At 47.7% G+C, this 15,685-nt stretch overlaps 1 protein-coding gene across 1 annotated transcript in view; it reads left to right on the top strand.

The window, feature by feature from the left end:
* Window positions 1-3,717: 3,717 nt before the first annotated feature.
* The window catches only part of LOC129713522 (semaphorin-7A-like), a 45,387-nt gene continuing 33,419 nt past the window's right edge, over window positions 3,718-15,685 (top strand). The window contains exons 1-2 of the mRNA XM_055662605.1: window positions 3,718-3,853; window positions 12,183-12,319. Of these exons, the coding sequence (XP_055518580.1) occupies window positions 3,742-3,853; window positions 12,183-12,319 (249 nt within the window). The 5' untranslated portion in view covers window positions 3,718-3,741. The remainder of the gene's footprint in view (window positions 3,854-12,182; window positions 12,320-15,685) is intronic.

The following is a 15,685-nucleotide window of genomic DNA, read 5'->3' as shown; positions in this document are numbered from 1 at the left end:
CGCTGCATCACATGATTCCAAAAAGTCGATGAAAGGAGACCAACTCCTTAAGAATTGGTCATATTTATCTATTAGTCGGAGTCTCGTTTCTTCAAGGCATGCTATGTCCATCATATTCCTAATCCACATTTTAACAGTTGGTATGGTTGTATTTTTCCAAAATTTAAGTATCAATTTCTTTCCAATTATTAATCCATAATTAAACAAAACGTTTTGGTCTTTATTTAAATTGTTATCTTCTCCTATTATTCCAAATATAATCCATTCCGTTTTGGGTTCTATTCTTGACTTGATTCATATCCTGACAATTTAATTGCAGCTACATACGCAATAGGCACGGCAACCTGGAAATGCTGCAGACAAAACACTTGATGGCCATTGCTTAGAAGTTCCTGTGTGGAAGACAACTCATATCCCACGCCCAATTCTATGGGAATCGAAAGAAATGCGCTGCCTGGTGGTCCTCCTTAACCTCCGCCCTCCCCTGAAATCCGGGTTGGTTGCAGGAAAACTGACGACTCTGGCAAAGCCGCATCTGTTGCCCATCAAGGATAGCCACACAAAATGTTGGAGTAACTCAGCGGGACAGGCAGCATCTCTGGAGGGAAGCTCGTCCTTTCTTGCACAGGGTTGGAGCCCAGGGCAACGGAGAACGCGGCTGGGGCCCGGGTCGGTACCACGGAGGCGTCCGGAGAGGAGAGGACCCGGCTGCGTTAGTGGAGAGGTCGGTGCAGCGGGCGATGAAGGCGCCGAATGACGGACAAGGACGGACCACGCACGCGGAAATGAGGACGGACACCGGGGGAATGGACCCAGCGCGGGGGGAACGGCAATGGGGACTCAGAGGGGATCACAGTGAAGAACAATGGGCAATGGGGGGGACTGTCATGAAGATTGCCGTGTAAGCGCCCTTTATGGGCGACTATTGCATACCTTGCCAAGGTATACAACCAAAGAGTTTAACTGTGACTTGTGAAGGTCACTAGTTTTCATAGAAACATATAAACATAGCAAATAGGTGCAGGAGTAGGCCATTCGGCCCTTCGAGCTTGCACCGTCATTCAATATGATCATGGCTGATCATCCAACTCAGTATCCTGTACCTGCCTTCTCTCCATACCCCCTGATCCCTTTAGCCACAAGGGCCACATCTAACTCCCTCTTAAATATAGCCAATGAACTGTGGCCTCAACTACCTTCTGTGGCAGAGAATTCCACAGATTCACCACTCTCTGTGTGAAAAATGTTTTCCTCATCTCGGTCCTAAAAGATTTCCCCCTCATCCTTAAACTGCGACCTCTTGTCCTGGACTTCCCCAACATCAGGAACAATCTTCCTGCATCTAGCCTGTCCAACCCCTTAAGAATTTTGTAAGTTTCTATAAGATCCCCCCTCAATCTTCTACATTCTAGCGAGTATAAGCCGAGTCTATCCAGTCTTTCTTCATATGAAAGTCCTGACATCCCAGGAATCAGTCTGGTGAACCTTCTCTGTACTCCCTCTATGGCAAGAATACTAGTTACAGTAGTTACACTAGTTACTTATAGAGACTAGTTACTGCACAATGTTGAGCATAAAACAAAGCATTTCACTGTACCTAGATACAAGTGACAATAAAGTATCATTGGTTCATTCATTTACATCCAAGTGGTGTATATATATATATCATAAACAGAGGGCCCTAGTGATGTTTTGGGTTTAGACCCTTCTTCAACATTTTGGCTTCTTCAGTTACTCCAGCATTTTGTGTCTAACTTCAGTTAAAACCAGCATCTGCAGTTCCTTCCTACACATTTCAACCCAGCATAGATATCTGTGTAACTGCACTGGTCATAGATGTTTCCATTAGTGGGAGAGTCTTGAATCAGAGGTCATAGCCTCAGAACTAGCGGTCATAGTCTTGAACCAGAGGTCATAGCCTCAGAATTAAAGGACGTTCTTTTAGGAAGGAGATGAGGAGAAATTTCTTTAGTCAGAGAATGGCGAATCTGTGGAATTCTTTGCCGCAGGTGGCTGTGGAAGCCAAATCGGTGGATATTTTTCAGGTAGAGATATATAGATTATTGATTAGTACGGGTGTCAGATGTTATGTGGAGAAGGCAGGAGAATGGGGTTAGGTGGGAGAGATAGATCAGCCATGATTGAATCGCGGAGTTGACTTGATGGGCCGAATGGCCTAATTCTACTCCTATTCCTTATGACCTCCAGTCAGAATAAGGCCTTCACCATAACCTTCTGCCAACTATGAGAAGCAGCATTCAGGAAGGCATCTCTTTGACAACATTCAGGGAAACCTAATGAGACTGGTAGGAGTGTGTAGGAAAGAACTGCAGATGCTGTTTAAATCGAAGGTAGACACAAAATGCTGGAGTAACACAGCGGGACAGGCAGCATCTCTGGAGAGAAGGAATGGGTGGCGTTTCGGGTCGAGACCCTTCTTCAGACTGAAGACCATTTCAGCCTAGCACTGATCTCTTCGTAACTCCAGTGGTCACAGGTGTTTCCACTAGTGGGAGAGTCTGGAACTAGAAGTCATAGCCTATGGAAGCAAAGGATATTCTTTTAGGAAGGAGATGGGGGAGATATTTCTTTAGTCGGAGGGTGGTGAATCTGTTGGATTCTGTGGACTATGGACTGAGCCTGATAGGGGTGTAGAAATAATCCACTGACTTCCCAAACCTCCCCCCCCCCCCTCCCTCCCCAGCTACTCCTGCCTCACCTACAAGGGTCTCTTCAGTCACCTCAAAACCCACAGAAACTGGAGGGGTAGCAAGTTGGTGCATTATTTCGACAGAGAAACTGCCTCAGATGAAGCGTGTGTTATCAACGGGTAGAAGTTAAAGTGGACCGGAACTCTGTTGCAATGAAGACATTTTGCAACACTTCATTGAGAAATAGGTAAAGAAGATTGTACTTAATGTTCTTATGAATATTAAAGGGGTTGTCGATATTCAATTTGCAAAATATGTTCGGTCAATTTCCCAATTTGTGCGGCACGGTGGCGCAGCGGTAGATTTGCTGCCATACAACGCCGGAGACCCGGGTTCGATCCTGTCTGTACGGAGTTAGTACATTCTCCCCGGGACCTGCGTGGGTTTTCTCCAGGTGCTCCAGGTTTCCTCCCACACTCCAAAGATGTGCAGGTGTTTCCTCTTCTCCCACCCCCTTCCCCTTATCTCACCTCCATTTTCTCTCCCCTCTTCTCTCCCCCTCACCTCTCTTCACCCCTCCTCTCCTTTCTCTTCCCTCTTCTCCTCCCCTAATCTTTCTCTCTTCCCTCTTCTCTTCTCCTCTCATCGTCTTTCTCTCCCCCCTCTCTCACTCTTTCTCACTCTTTCTCTATCTCTCCCTTTCTCTCTCTCCCTTTCGCCCCGCACTCTTCTCTCCCTCCTCTCCCCTCTCTCCCCACTTCTCTCCCCTCACCTCTCTTCAGCCCTCCTCTCCTTACCCTTAATCTTCTCCTCTCCTCATCTCTCTCCCCCCATTTCTCTCCCTCTCTCTCTCTCTCTCTCAATCTATCTATCTATCCCTCCTCTCCCCCCACCCCTCTCCCCGCTACTAACCGGACTGGGGAAGAGGTCCACCGCGGGGAGGGGAGCTGGAAACCCCGGCACCCAGAGAGGGGGAGGGAGTGATCGTAAGCGTCGTAATGGGAGCCCAGCCCTCCCGTCCCTCCCCTCTCCTCCCCTCTCCTCCCCTTTCCTCCCCTACCCTCCACTACCCTCTCCGCAGGTCACTTCTATGATCAGTGTCCACGACCACCGCTCCGTTATCATGTTGTTACCCGTTCTGCTGCTGTTCATCGCCGCCGCCACCACCAACACCAGCCCGCGGCTCAAACACACATTGCCGGGTGAGTGTCTGACTATCCCCGGGGTCGCTCAGTGAGTGTGTACCCCCGGGTATAAGGAGCGAGGGGGCGCCGGGGATGGCTTGGAACTGATGGTCTCAGGGATAACACTGTGTTCCCGGGATTGGACCTCAATCGCCGGGTGGGTGATCCGCTTCCAGCCCATAAAGGCGAACAACAGACCCACCGCTGTTTATAGATGTATCCTTGAACTGAGGGGTCAGCTCGGTTGTGATATTAATTTGTCTCCTAAATATCTTTCTGTGTCTCTGTACCCATTGATCGATCTTAAGTCGTTTCTCTCTGCAACTGTTATTCAATATTCCCATCATTATTTTTGCTGTCATCCTCACTAACTAGTGATTAGCTAGTGATCGATCCATATCTGAATGCTGGCCGATTAGGAAAAGGGGAGATGCAACTAGACCTGGGTGTCATGGTACACCAGTCATTGAAAGCAGGCATGCAGGTGCAGCAGGCAGTGAAAAAAGCGAATGGTATGTTAGCATTCATAGCACAAGGATTTGAGTATAGGAGCAGGGAGGTTCTACTGCAGTTGTACAGGGTCTTGGTGAGACCACACCTGGAGTATTGCGTGCAGTTTTGGTCTCCTAATCTGAGGAAGGACATTCTTGCCGTACAGAGAAGGTTCACCAGACTGATTCTTAGGATGTCAGGACTTTCATATGAAGAAAGACTGGATAGACTCGGCTTGTACTCGCTAGAATTTAGAAGATTGAGGGGGGATCTTATAGAAAAAGTACAAAATTCTTAAGGGGTTGGACAGGCTAGATGCAGGAAGATTGTTCCCGATGTTGGGGAAGTCCAGAACAAGGGGTCACAGTTTAAGGATAAGGGGGAAATCTTTTAGGACCGAGATGAGAAAAACATTTTTCACACAGAGAGTGGTGATTCTGTGGAATTCTCTGCCACAGAAGGTAGTTGAGGCCAGTTCATTGGCTATATTTAAGAGGGAGTTAGATGTGGCCCTTGTGGCTAAAGGGATCAGGGGGTATGGAGAGAAGGCAGGTACGGGATACTGAGTTGGATGATCAGCCCTGATCATATTGAATGGCGGTGCAGGCTCGAAGGGCCGAATGGCCTACTCCTGCACCTATTTTCTATGTTTCTATATCCTACCTACATCGTTCTAGGAGCAAAGAGGTCATTCTGATTCAATTTCAATTTTAGATTCAATTTTAATTGTCATTTCAATTTTAGATTCAATTTTAATTGTCATTCTGCAGTTTTACAGAGCCCTAGTGAGACCACACCTGGAGTATTGTGTGCAGTTTTGGTCCCCTCATTTGAGGAAGGACATTTTTGCTATTGAGGGAGTGCAGGGTAGGTTTACAAGGTTAATTCCCGGGATGGCGGGACTGTCATATGCCGAGAGAATAGAGCAGCTGGGCTTGTACACTCTGGAGTTTAGAAGGATGAGAGGGTATGTCATTGAAACATGTAACATTGTTAAGGGATTGGACACGCTAGAGGCAGGAAACATGTTCCTGATGTTGGGGGAGTCCAGAACCAGGGGCCACAGTTTAAGAATAAGAGGTAAGCCATTTAGAACGGAGATGAGGAAACACTTTTTCTCACAGAGAGTGGTGAGTCTGTGGAATTCTCTGCCTCAGAGAGCGGTGGAGGCGGGTTCTCTGGATGTTTTCAAGAGAGAGCTAGATAGGGCTCTTAAAAATAGCAGAGTCAGAGGATATGGGGAGAAGGCAGGAACAGGGTACTGATTGGGGATGATCAGCCATGATCACATTGAATGGTGGTGCTGGCTGGAAGGGCCGAATGGCCTACTCCTGCACCTATTGTCTATTGTTCTTGGTCACCTGCATGCCTCTCTTCTAAACACAAGAAACTGCAGATGCTGGAGTCTTGAACAAAACACAAAGTGCTGGAGTAACTCAGCTGGTCAGGCAACATCTCTGGAGAGAAGGAATAGGCGACGTTTCGGGTCGAGACCTTTCTTCTGACAGGAGATGCTGCCTGTCCCGCTGAGTTACTCCAGCATTTTTTTGTCCGTCTGCAGTGTAAACCAGCATCTGCAGTTCCTTCCTACTCACAAAGTCAGCGGGTCAGGCAGATTCACCGGAGAAGATGGTAAGGTGACGTTTCGGGTTGGGAATCGGTCCAGCCCAAAACCTCACCTATCCATGTTCTCCAGAGATGCTGCCTGACCCGCTGAGTTACTCCAGCATTTTGTGTCTTTTTTCCTGGGTCCGTTTCGGGCTAGGAACCTTCTCCAGACTTGGGAATATTTTCCGCTGGGTATCAGGGGGCTGGGAGGTGGCAGGACAGAGGCTACACGTTCCTCTAGCCAGTTGGGATCCTACATGAGTGAAAAGTGAAAGTGCCAATAACTGGAGTGCGGTCTGTGGATCTGAATCTCAGTTTTACTTTGATCAGCAGTGCGAGACAGCATGAATGGAAGTGAAACAGGACAGGTGTAGGAAGCAACTGCAGATGTTGGTTTAAACTGAAGATAGACACAAACGCTGTGGTAACTCAGCGGGTCAGGCAGCATCCCTGGAGAGAACGCATAGGTCGAGACCCTTCTTCTGACTGAGAGTCCGGGAAAAGGGGAACGAGAGATATAGATGGTACTTGGGACAAATGAAGGGAAGATATGCAAAAAGCAATGAGACCCTAGGAAATGTGGAGCCCACAATGGTCCATTGTTGGCTGTGGGATAGGTGATAATGAGTTGTACAGACAAGCACAACAGGACAACAGAAAAAACGAGTACCAAGACTAGGCGGGGAAGGGCCAGAGAGAGAGGGAAAGCAAGAGTTACTTGAGGTGATAGAAATCAAGGTTCATATCGCTGGATTGTAAGCTGCCCAAGCGACATATGAGATATTGTTCCTCCAATTTGCATCGGACTTCACTCTGACTGGAGGGCGCAGTTGTAGAGTTGCTGCCTTACAGCGCCAGAGACCCGGGTTTGATCCTGACCACGGGTGCTGTCTATACGGAGTTTGCACGTTCTCCCAATTACCTGTGTGTGTTTTCTCCGGGAAGCTCCGGTTTCCTCCCACACACCCCAGGTTTTGTAGGTTAACTAGCTTGGTATAAATGTAAATTGTACCTAGTGCGTGTAGGATAGAGTTAATGTGTGGGGATCGCTGGTCGGCAAGGACTCAAGGGACCTGTTTACGTGCTGTATCTCCAAAAGTGCAAAGCTTTTGGTGCGTGCTATCCAGTCAGCGGAAAGACATTACATGATTACAATCGAGCCATTTACAGTGTACAGATACATGATAAAGGGAATAATGTTTAATGCAAGATAAAGCCAGTAAAGTCCTATCAAAGATAGTCCGAGGGTCACCAGCAAGGTAGATAGTAGCTCTGGACCAGTTTATACCAGGCAGCCTTGCCACTCATGTGGCCCTCTGGGGTGATGTCCCTTCCCTTGTTCGAGGGGTGTCCCCACCGGACTCTGCCCCTCAATGTCCAGCAGCAGAAGGACCCTAGACAGTGGTCCTCCCCCACAGAGCCTTGGTGTTGGCTGTAACGAGCTTCAATGTGTCCCTCAGCACGTACTCCTGCAGTGTGCAGCGGGCATTTAAATGTGTCGCAGCAGAAATGCTGCTGGTTTAAGAGAGGTTTGCCAGGATTAGAGGCTGCCAGGATTAGAGGCCATTACCTGTACGGAGAGGGTGGACAAACTTGGTTTGTTTTCTCCGGATTGTCAGAAGTTGAGGGGAGGTGATAGAAGCGTATAAAATTACAAGAATCATAGAAACATAGACAATAGATGCAGGAGTAGGTCATTCGGCACTTCGAGCCTGCACCGCCATTCGATATGATCATGGCTGATCATCCAAAATCAGCTCCCAGTTCCTGCTTTTTCCCCATATCTCTTGATTCCATTAACCCTAAAGCATAGATAAGGTAGACTGCCAGAACCCCTTTCCCCAGGGTTGGAATATCAAAGACTAGAGGGCATAGCTGTGTAGGGTGAGAAGGGGAAAGTTTAAAGGAGATGTACGGGGCAGGTTTTTAACACAGAGAGTGGTGGGTGGCTGGAATACGCTGCCAGGGGTGTGGTGGTGGTGGAGGCAGATATGACAGTGATGTTGAAGAGGCTTTTGGATAGGGTTATAGATGAAGGGAAATGGATCAGGTGCAGCCGGAAGAGATGATTTTATCCTGCGATCCTGATCAACTTGATTCATGGCCCTTTACTGACCCATCTGCGTGGCATAATCAAATTCATTGTTTTGCATGCGGTAACCAGGCAAAAATTATTCAAATTGTAAAGCAAGCCGACAAAGCTACAAAGAGTTCATCATCGCCTCGATGGTCCCTCTTCCTCTCGCACCTCCCCCACCCCCCACCATTCGGCCCATCAAGTCTACTCCGCCATTCAATCATGGCTGATCATCCCGCGGTCCAGGTATAAGCTCGGGGCGACCGTGCCTTTGCTGTTTCAGCACCTAGACTATGGAACAGCATCCCTCTTCCCATCAGAACTGCCCCCTCCATCAACGCTTTTAAGTCTAGACTTAAAACTTATTTCTACTCACAAGCCTTTCTTGAGGTCCTCTGAGGGAGCGTTGTATGTATGTACAGTATTTATGTATGTATTGTTAGATCTATGTGCGATTTCATGTGCGATGCTCCGCTATTCACTGGGAAACGTCTTTTCATTTTGCACTGTACAACTGTTGCTTGCAAGATGACAATAAAGGTTGATTGATTGATTGATTGATTGATTGATTGATTGATTGATCTATGTATCAGTGTTTGTAGAATGTTAGCACCTGCACTAATGTAAAGCACTTTGGTCGACGAGAGTTGAATAAAACTGACGTGACCTGATCAATCTCTCCCTCCCAACCCCATTCTCCTGCCTTCTCCCCATAACCTCTGACACCCGCACTAATCAAGAATTTATCTTCCTCTGCCTTAAATATATCCACTGACTTGGCCCCCACGGCCTTCTGTGGCAAAGAATCTCACAGATTCACCACCCTCTGGGGGATTAAATCCTCTGGTGAATCCCCCTGTCCTCCGACTCTTGATTTATTTGCATATCGTTCATTCATTTGTTCCATATCTCTCCACATCACCTTCTTTACCTCTAGTTTCCCCCTTCCCTGACTCATTCTGAAGGAGGGTCTCGACCCGAAATGTCACCTATTCCTTTTCTCCAGAGATGCTGCCCGACCCGCTGAGTTACTCCAGCTTTTTGCATCTCTCTGTGAGATATTTCAGTGGCTGCACTGCTTATCCCTCTGTGTCCCCTGACTCAGCCCTGCGATGGATTAGCTCCTTACAGATTAACCTAAGCCCACTGCTCCTGCACAGGTAATTTATCAGCGCCGTAATGTTAGAGCCACCTTTTCTCGGAAAATCACAGATGATATGTGATTACAAAATGGTGCACTGCAGTATTAAGTACTGCGTCATGGTCAGTGTCAGCAACCTGGATAAATGGATCCATCAATTCTAAGTGTTTCTATTTTTATCGATGTCCTTGTGTGCGATGCTAGATTTCCATCTCAAGATCAGACTTTCTGTCGGCAGAAAGCCAAAGTGGGATTTAATAGAATTATTGGTGCGGCTCGATGGCGCAGCGTTAGGGTCGCTGCCTCACAGCGCCAGGGACCCTGGCTTGGTCCTGACTACGGGTGCTGTCTGTATGGAGTTTGTACGTTCTCCCCGAGAGCGCGTGGGTTTCCTCTGGATGCTCCGGTTTAGTTCAGCTTTGTTTTTGAGATACAGCGCAGAATCAGGCCCTTTAGGTACGTTCTCCCACCGAGTCCGCGCCGACCAGCGATCCCCGCACACTAACACAATCTACACACACCAGGGACAATTTACACACACACCAAGCCGATTAACCTGCAACCTTGTACGTCTTTGGAGTGTGGGGGGAAACCGAAGATCTCGGAGAAAACCCACGCGGGTCACAGGGAGAACGTGCAAACTCCGCACAGTCAGCACCCGTGGACGGGATCGAACCCGGGTCTCTGGCGCTGCAAACGCTCTAAGGCAGCAACTCTACTGCTGTGCCACCACAACCGCCCCTAGGTTTCCTCCCACACTTGAAAACCATACTCGAAGGGCCGAATGGCCTACTCCTGTGCACCTATTTTCTATGTTTCTATGTTTGTAGGATAATTGGCTTCTGTAAATTGTCCCTAGTGTGTAGAACAGAACTATTATATGTTTAAGAAAGAACTGCAGATGCTGGAAAAATCAAAGGCAGACAAAAATGCTGGAGAAACTCAGCGGGTGAGGCGGCATCTATGGAGCGAAGGAATAGGCGACGTTTCGGGTCGAGACCCTTCTTCAGACTGATGTCGGGGGGAGGGGGGGGGGAGAAAAAGGAAGAGGTGGAGACAGTGGGCTGTGGGAGAGCTGAGAAGGGGAGGGGAGTTGAGGCGAAAGCAGGGACTACCTGAAATTGGAGAAGTCAATGTTCATACCGCTGGGGTGTAAACTACCCAAGCGAAATATGAGATGCTGTCCCACCATTTTGCGGTGGGACTCACTCTGGCCATGGAGGAGGCCCAGGACAGAAAGGTCGGATTGGGAATGGGAGGGGGAGTTGAAATGCTGGGCCATCGGGAGATCAGGTTGGTTATTGCGAACCGAGCGGAGGTGATGTTTGGCGAAGCGATCGCCAAGCCTGCGCTTGGTCTCACTATTATATGGGTGATTCCTGGTCGGCATGGCCAAGGTGGGCCGAATGGCCAGTTCCCAAGCTGTATCTCTAAACAAACTGTTAGGGCTCTACTCACCCTGATAAAAGAGCAGCTGGTTCAAAAGCTGGTGTCGCAGTTTTAAAATAAATTATATTTTTGACATGAATCTAAAAGTGAAAGATTTACGGGAAGTTGCAAAAAAAAATTCCTCTCTTCATCATTTTTACAAATCACTTACACGGTGAAACTTTGGGATTCTTGTCAGTGTTTGCACAGAAATTTGTGAAATGGGTCAGAATGTTGTGTTTCTGTTCCGATCCTGTTGTAAACATACACTAATGTGGCTGACTTCAGTCAGGAGGTTCCTGAACAGTGGTGTGGTTGTTCGATGTTCAAGGGTGCATTGTGCCTGTTTAAATGGTCTTTCATTCCATCCACTGCAAAATATCGGCGTGGCTGTGCTGGCCGACACACACACACAGAATACTAACAACTCTGCGAGAAGGGACACTGCTTCCTGGAGCTCAGAGAAGAACTTGTGGCGAAGTTCCTGTGCTCTCCGTCCCCCCCCCACTCGAGTCGGCCTACTAGTTTCACTGTCGTCCTGCTTAGTTTCACTGTTCGTTCCCCCTCTCTATCACCTTCTCCACAGCCAACAATGGACCATTGTGGGCTCCACCTTTCCCTGATCATCGTTGCTGCCTTTGATTTGTTCTTTACAAGCCTTTCATCCATTTGTTCTTTGTACCCCTTCATTCTAAATTCCCCCTCCCCTGACTCTCAATCTGAAGAAGCTTTGTGTTGCCTGCTGTCCAAGCAGATGAGATTAGACCACATATAAATCCAATCAACTCAAATTCAAGTACAATCAGTCTGAAGAAGGGTCTCGACCCAAAACGTCACCCGTTCCTTCTCTCCAGAGATGCTGCCTGTCCCGCTGAGTTACTCCAGCATTTTGTGCCTGTCTACTGTACTGATCTAAGTTCTGTTCTATACCATTCTTATCCATATACCTGGCTAAATGATTTTCAATGCTGTTATTGTACCTGCCTTAACTATTTCCCAGGGCCAACCTGATGCTAATATGCTTCAATATTTCCATTGAGAGTATCTTGGGTGTCAGGGGTTATGGGGAGAAAGCAGGAGAATTGGGTTGAGAGGGAGAGATAGATCAGCCATGAATGAATGGCGGAGTAGACTTGATGGGCCGAATGGCCTAACTGCTCCTAGAACTGATGATCTTATGATCTGGAGAACATGAGTTGCTTTAATGAACCGAGTGCTTGATTTCCACTTTCTGTGACTGAATTTATTGGCAAGCGAACCCTTGTTTATCTTTGCGACTAATATAACTAGTTTAAGGGCTGGCATGGTGGCCCAGTGTCTTACAGAGCTCACAGCGGCAGACACCCAGGTTCCAGCCCTGGTGCTTTCTTTATGGAGTTTTACCGTTCTCCACGTGACCACCTTGAGATCTTCGGTTTCCTCTCACACTCCAAAGACCTACGGTGGCTTGGTATAAGTGTTGAACTATCCCTAGTGTGTGCAGGATAGTGTGTGGGGATCGCTGGTCGGCACGGACTCGGTGGGCCGAAGGGCCTGTTTCAGCATTGTATCTCTAAACTAAACCAAGGTCATTAACGATATGCTGCTCTGTGTCCCGACAGATCACAACACAAAACGGGTTCCCTTTCAGCAAGTTGAACAATTTGCCACCACACTCCTCGAAGGACAGACCGTGTACATTGGAGGAAATGGAATTCTCTATCAGATTAACTTCGATGACTCGTCCACCCCGAATGAGGTACAGTCGAACTAACCTGCTCCTGAATTCACCAACAGGTCGTTGATACCTAGATCACCTCATTTCGTATGAATACAGACACAAAATGCTGGAGTAACTCAGCGGGACAGGCAGCATCTCTGGAGAGTAGGAATGGGCGACGTTTCAGCTCGAGACCCTTCTTCAGACCCGAAACGTCACCCATTCCTTCTCTCCAGGGATCCTGCCTGACCCGCTGAGTTCCTCCAGCATTTTGTGTGTCTATCTTCGGTTTAAACCAGCATCTATCTGCAGATTAGATGCAGGGTTAGGATTAGGGCTGACTGGTTACATCGTGGCTTGGTTCGGCAATTTGAGCGCCCTGGAGAGGAAAAGACTACAAAAAAGTAGTAAACACTGCCCAGTCCATCATCGGCTCTGACCTTCCTTCCATCGAGGGGATTTATCGCAGTCGCTGCCTCAAAACGGCTGGCAGTATCATCAAAGACCCACACCATCCTGGCCACACACTCATCACCCTGCTACCTTCAGGTAGAAGGTACAGGAGCCTGAAGACTGTAACAACCAGGTTCAGGAATAGCTACTTCCCCACAGCCTTCAGGCTATTAAACCTGGCCCGGACAAAACTTTGAATATTAATAACCCATTTTCTGTTATTTGCACTTTATCAGTTTATTTATTCATGTGTGTGTATATATTTATATTATGGTATATGGACACACTGATCTGTTTTGTAGTAAATGCCTATTATGTTCTGTGTGCTGAAGCAAAGCAAGAATTTCATTGTCCTATACAGGGACACATGACAATAAACTCACACTTGAACACTTGAACTTGAGATGGATTTCCCAGACACAATGTGCTGGAGTAATTCAGCGGGTCAGGCAGCATCCCTGGAGAACATGGATGGGTGACGTTCTGGGGTCGGGAACCTTCTTCGGAATGATTGCGTTGGGATGGGGGAGGAAACTGGATGAGAGGAGGGGCGGGACAAAGACTTACAGCCCAGTGGGATGAATACTGATTTCTCTCACTTCAAGTAACCCCTGCATTCCCTCTCTCTCCATCCCTCCCCCACCCAAGTCGCACCAGCTTCTTGTTCTCATCTAGCAAACAGCGGACAACAGCCTGTTTCCTTTATCATTGTAGATTGCTTGCATTTCTTTCATTCACTTGTTCCATATCTCCTTACATCGCCGTCCATATCTCTCGTTTCCCTTTCCACTGACTCTAGTCTGAAGAAGAGTCTCGACCCCCAAACCTTTCACCATTCCTTCTCTCCAGAGATGCTGCTTGACCCGCTGAGTTACTCCAGCTTTGTGCATCTAACCTGACAAGTAATAGGTGGAAGGTAGACAAAAATGCTGGAGAAACTCAGCGGGTGCAGCAGCATCTATGGAGCAAAGTAAATAGGCAACGTTTCGGGCCGAAACCCTTCTTCAGACTGATAGGTGGACACAGGTGAGGGTGGTTATTGACTGGGAGATGGTTGGACAGAGATGGTAGAGAGAAACGGAGAGAATAGGTCCTGTACAATTGGGATTTTCTTGCAAGAACTTTGTCAGCGATCAGTTAGTTAAACAGTGTGAAATGTCGGAAGCAGTAATTCAGCAGGCTGCTGGCTATGGTGCGAATACTCTTTGTAGAATGACCATACATATTGCACCATTAAAATATGATAGTGCAAAATGTCCTCAGATTAGTGCTGGGAATTCTGTTTGTTATCAACAAAAAGGAAATAATATGTTTGCTGTACGAGCAAGCCGCATTTATCAGCTTCACCCACATTGCAGAGAGGAAGGGTATTGGATGTATGACTCAGGCTTGACAGAGTTCCACATTATCACCCTACACACTATAAAACACAACTAGTATTTGGTTCAACTTCTGAAATGTTGGTGTTGGTATCAAACTAAATCTCCAGTAAATGGATGATTCGGGCAGAAAGCAGTTTCTATCGTGTTGTTTAGTTCAGAGATACAGCGCGGAAACAGCGCCTTCGATCCACCGAGTCCGCGCCGACCAGCGATCCCCGCTCACTAACACTATCCTGCACACACTAGGGACAAATTTACAAGGAGACCAAGCCAATTAACCTGCAAACCTGCACGTCTTTGGAGCGTATGATGAAACCGGAGCAGCCGGAGGAAACTTACGCGGTCACAGGGAGAACGTACAAACTTCAAAGATAGACACAAAATGCTGGAGTAACTCAGCGGGACAGGCAGCTTCTGTAGAGAAGGTACACAAAAATGCTGGGGAAACTCAGCGGGTGCAGCAGCATCCATGGAGCGAAGGAAATAGGCAACGTTTCGGGCCGAAACCCTTCTTCAGAGTCAGCCTGAAGAAGGGTCTCGATCCGAAACGTCACCCATTCCTTCTCTCCAGAGATGCTGCCTATCCCACTGCATTACTCCAGTATTCTGTGTCTAATTTTCGGTTTAAATCTGCAGTTCCTTCCTGCACATACAAACTTCATACAGACAGCACCCGTAGTCAGGATCGAACCCGGGTCTCTGGCGCTGTAAGGCAGCAACTCTACCGCTGTGCCACCAATACCAGGCCCTATGTCCATCTCCATCCCCATCTCCCTGGCTTTCCTCTCCGGCAGGTTCCCGGATCCCCAGTGGATGGCGTGTCCCAGGTCTGCCAGAATTCCTTTCACCGGGATTCAACCCTCCCCCAAGTCCGAGCATCTCCACGCCGACTAAAACAGACGGAAGAAAGCCGCAAAGCAAGTCACCAAAAACAATTGTCCTTGATGCAATGAAACTAAAATAGAGTTTTACCACGAATGTGATGGTGGTGAGATTTTCTTCCTTCGAACGATGTTATGTTTCAAAACACAGGCCGTCAATTCTGAGTAAACGGCCAGCGTAAAATAAGGAAGTGCTGTTTTAGATTGGGGTGTTGTCAGCAGTCGAATCCTGAAGGGGCTGTCCCACTGCGGGGACCTCACTTGCGAGTTTAGGAGAGTTTTAAAAAGTGTCATGGTCGTGATATATCACCAAAGTAGAACACCTCCTTTGACTATGTTGAAGACTAGCTTTGACTAGCTACGGGAAAATTGGAAGTGAAGACCTCCTCTGACTCCCTTCGACTATGATGAGGACTATCTGCGACTAGCTTCGATTACCTACGAACAACATGCCAACCCACTACGACCTACTTCAACTAAACCTACGATTTAAAAAAATCAATTTTTTCCATGCCGGCCATTTCGTCCCGAAACGTCACCCATTCCTTCTCTCCAGAGATGCTGCCTGTCCTGCTGAGTTACTCCAGCATTTTGTGTCTGTCTTCGATTTAAACCAGCATCTGCAGTTCCTTCCAACACAAGTGATATGTGGATACAGATTTAAATTAAATTCCCCCCACCTGTGACTT

The sequence above is a fragment of the Leucoraja erinacea genome, chromosome 36 (assembly GCF_028641065.1).
Source record: "Leucoraja erinacea ecotype New England chromosome 36, Leri_hhj_1, whole genome shotgun sequence".
Classification (NCBI taxonomy): domain Eukaryota; kingdom Metazoa; phylum Chordata; class Chondrichthyes; order Rajiformes; family Rajidae; genus Leucoraja; species Leucoraja erinaceus.
This window is presented reverse-complemented; position numbering and strand designations above follow the sequence as displayed.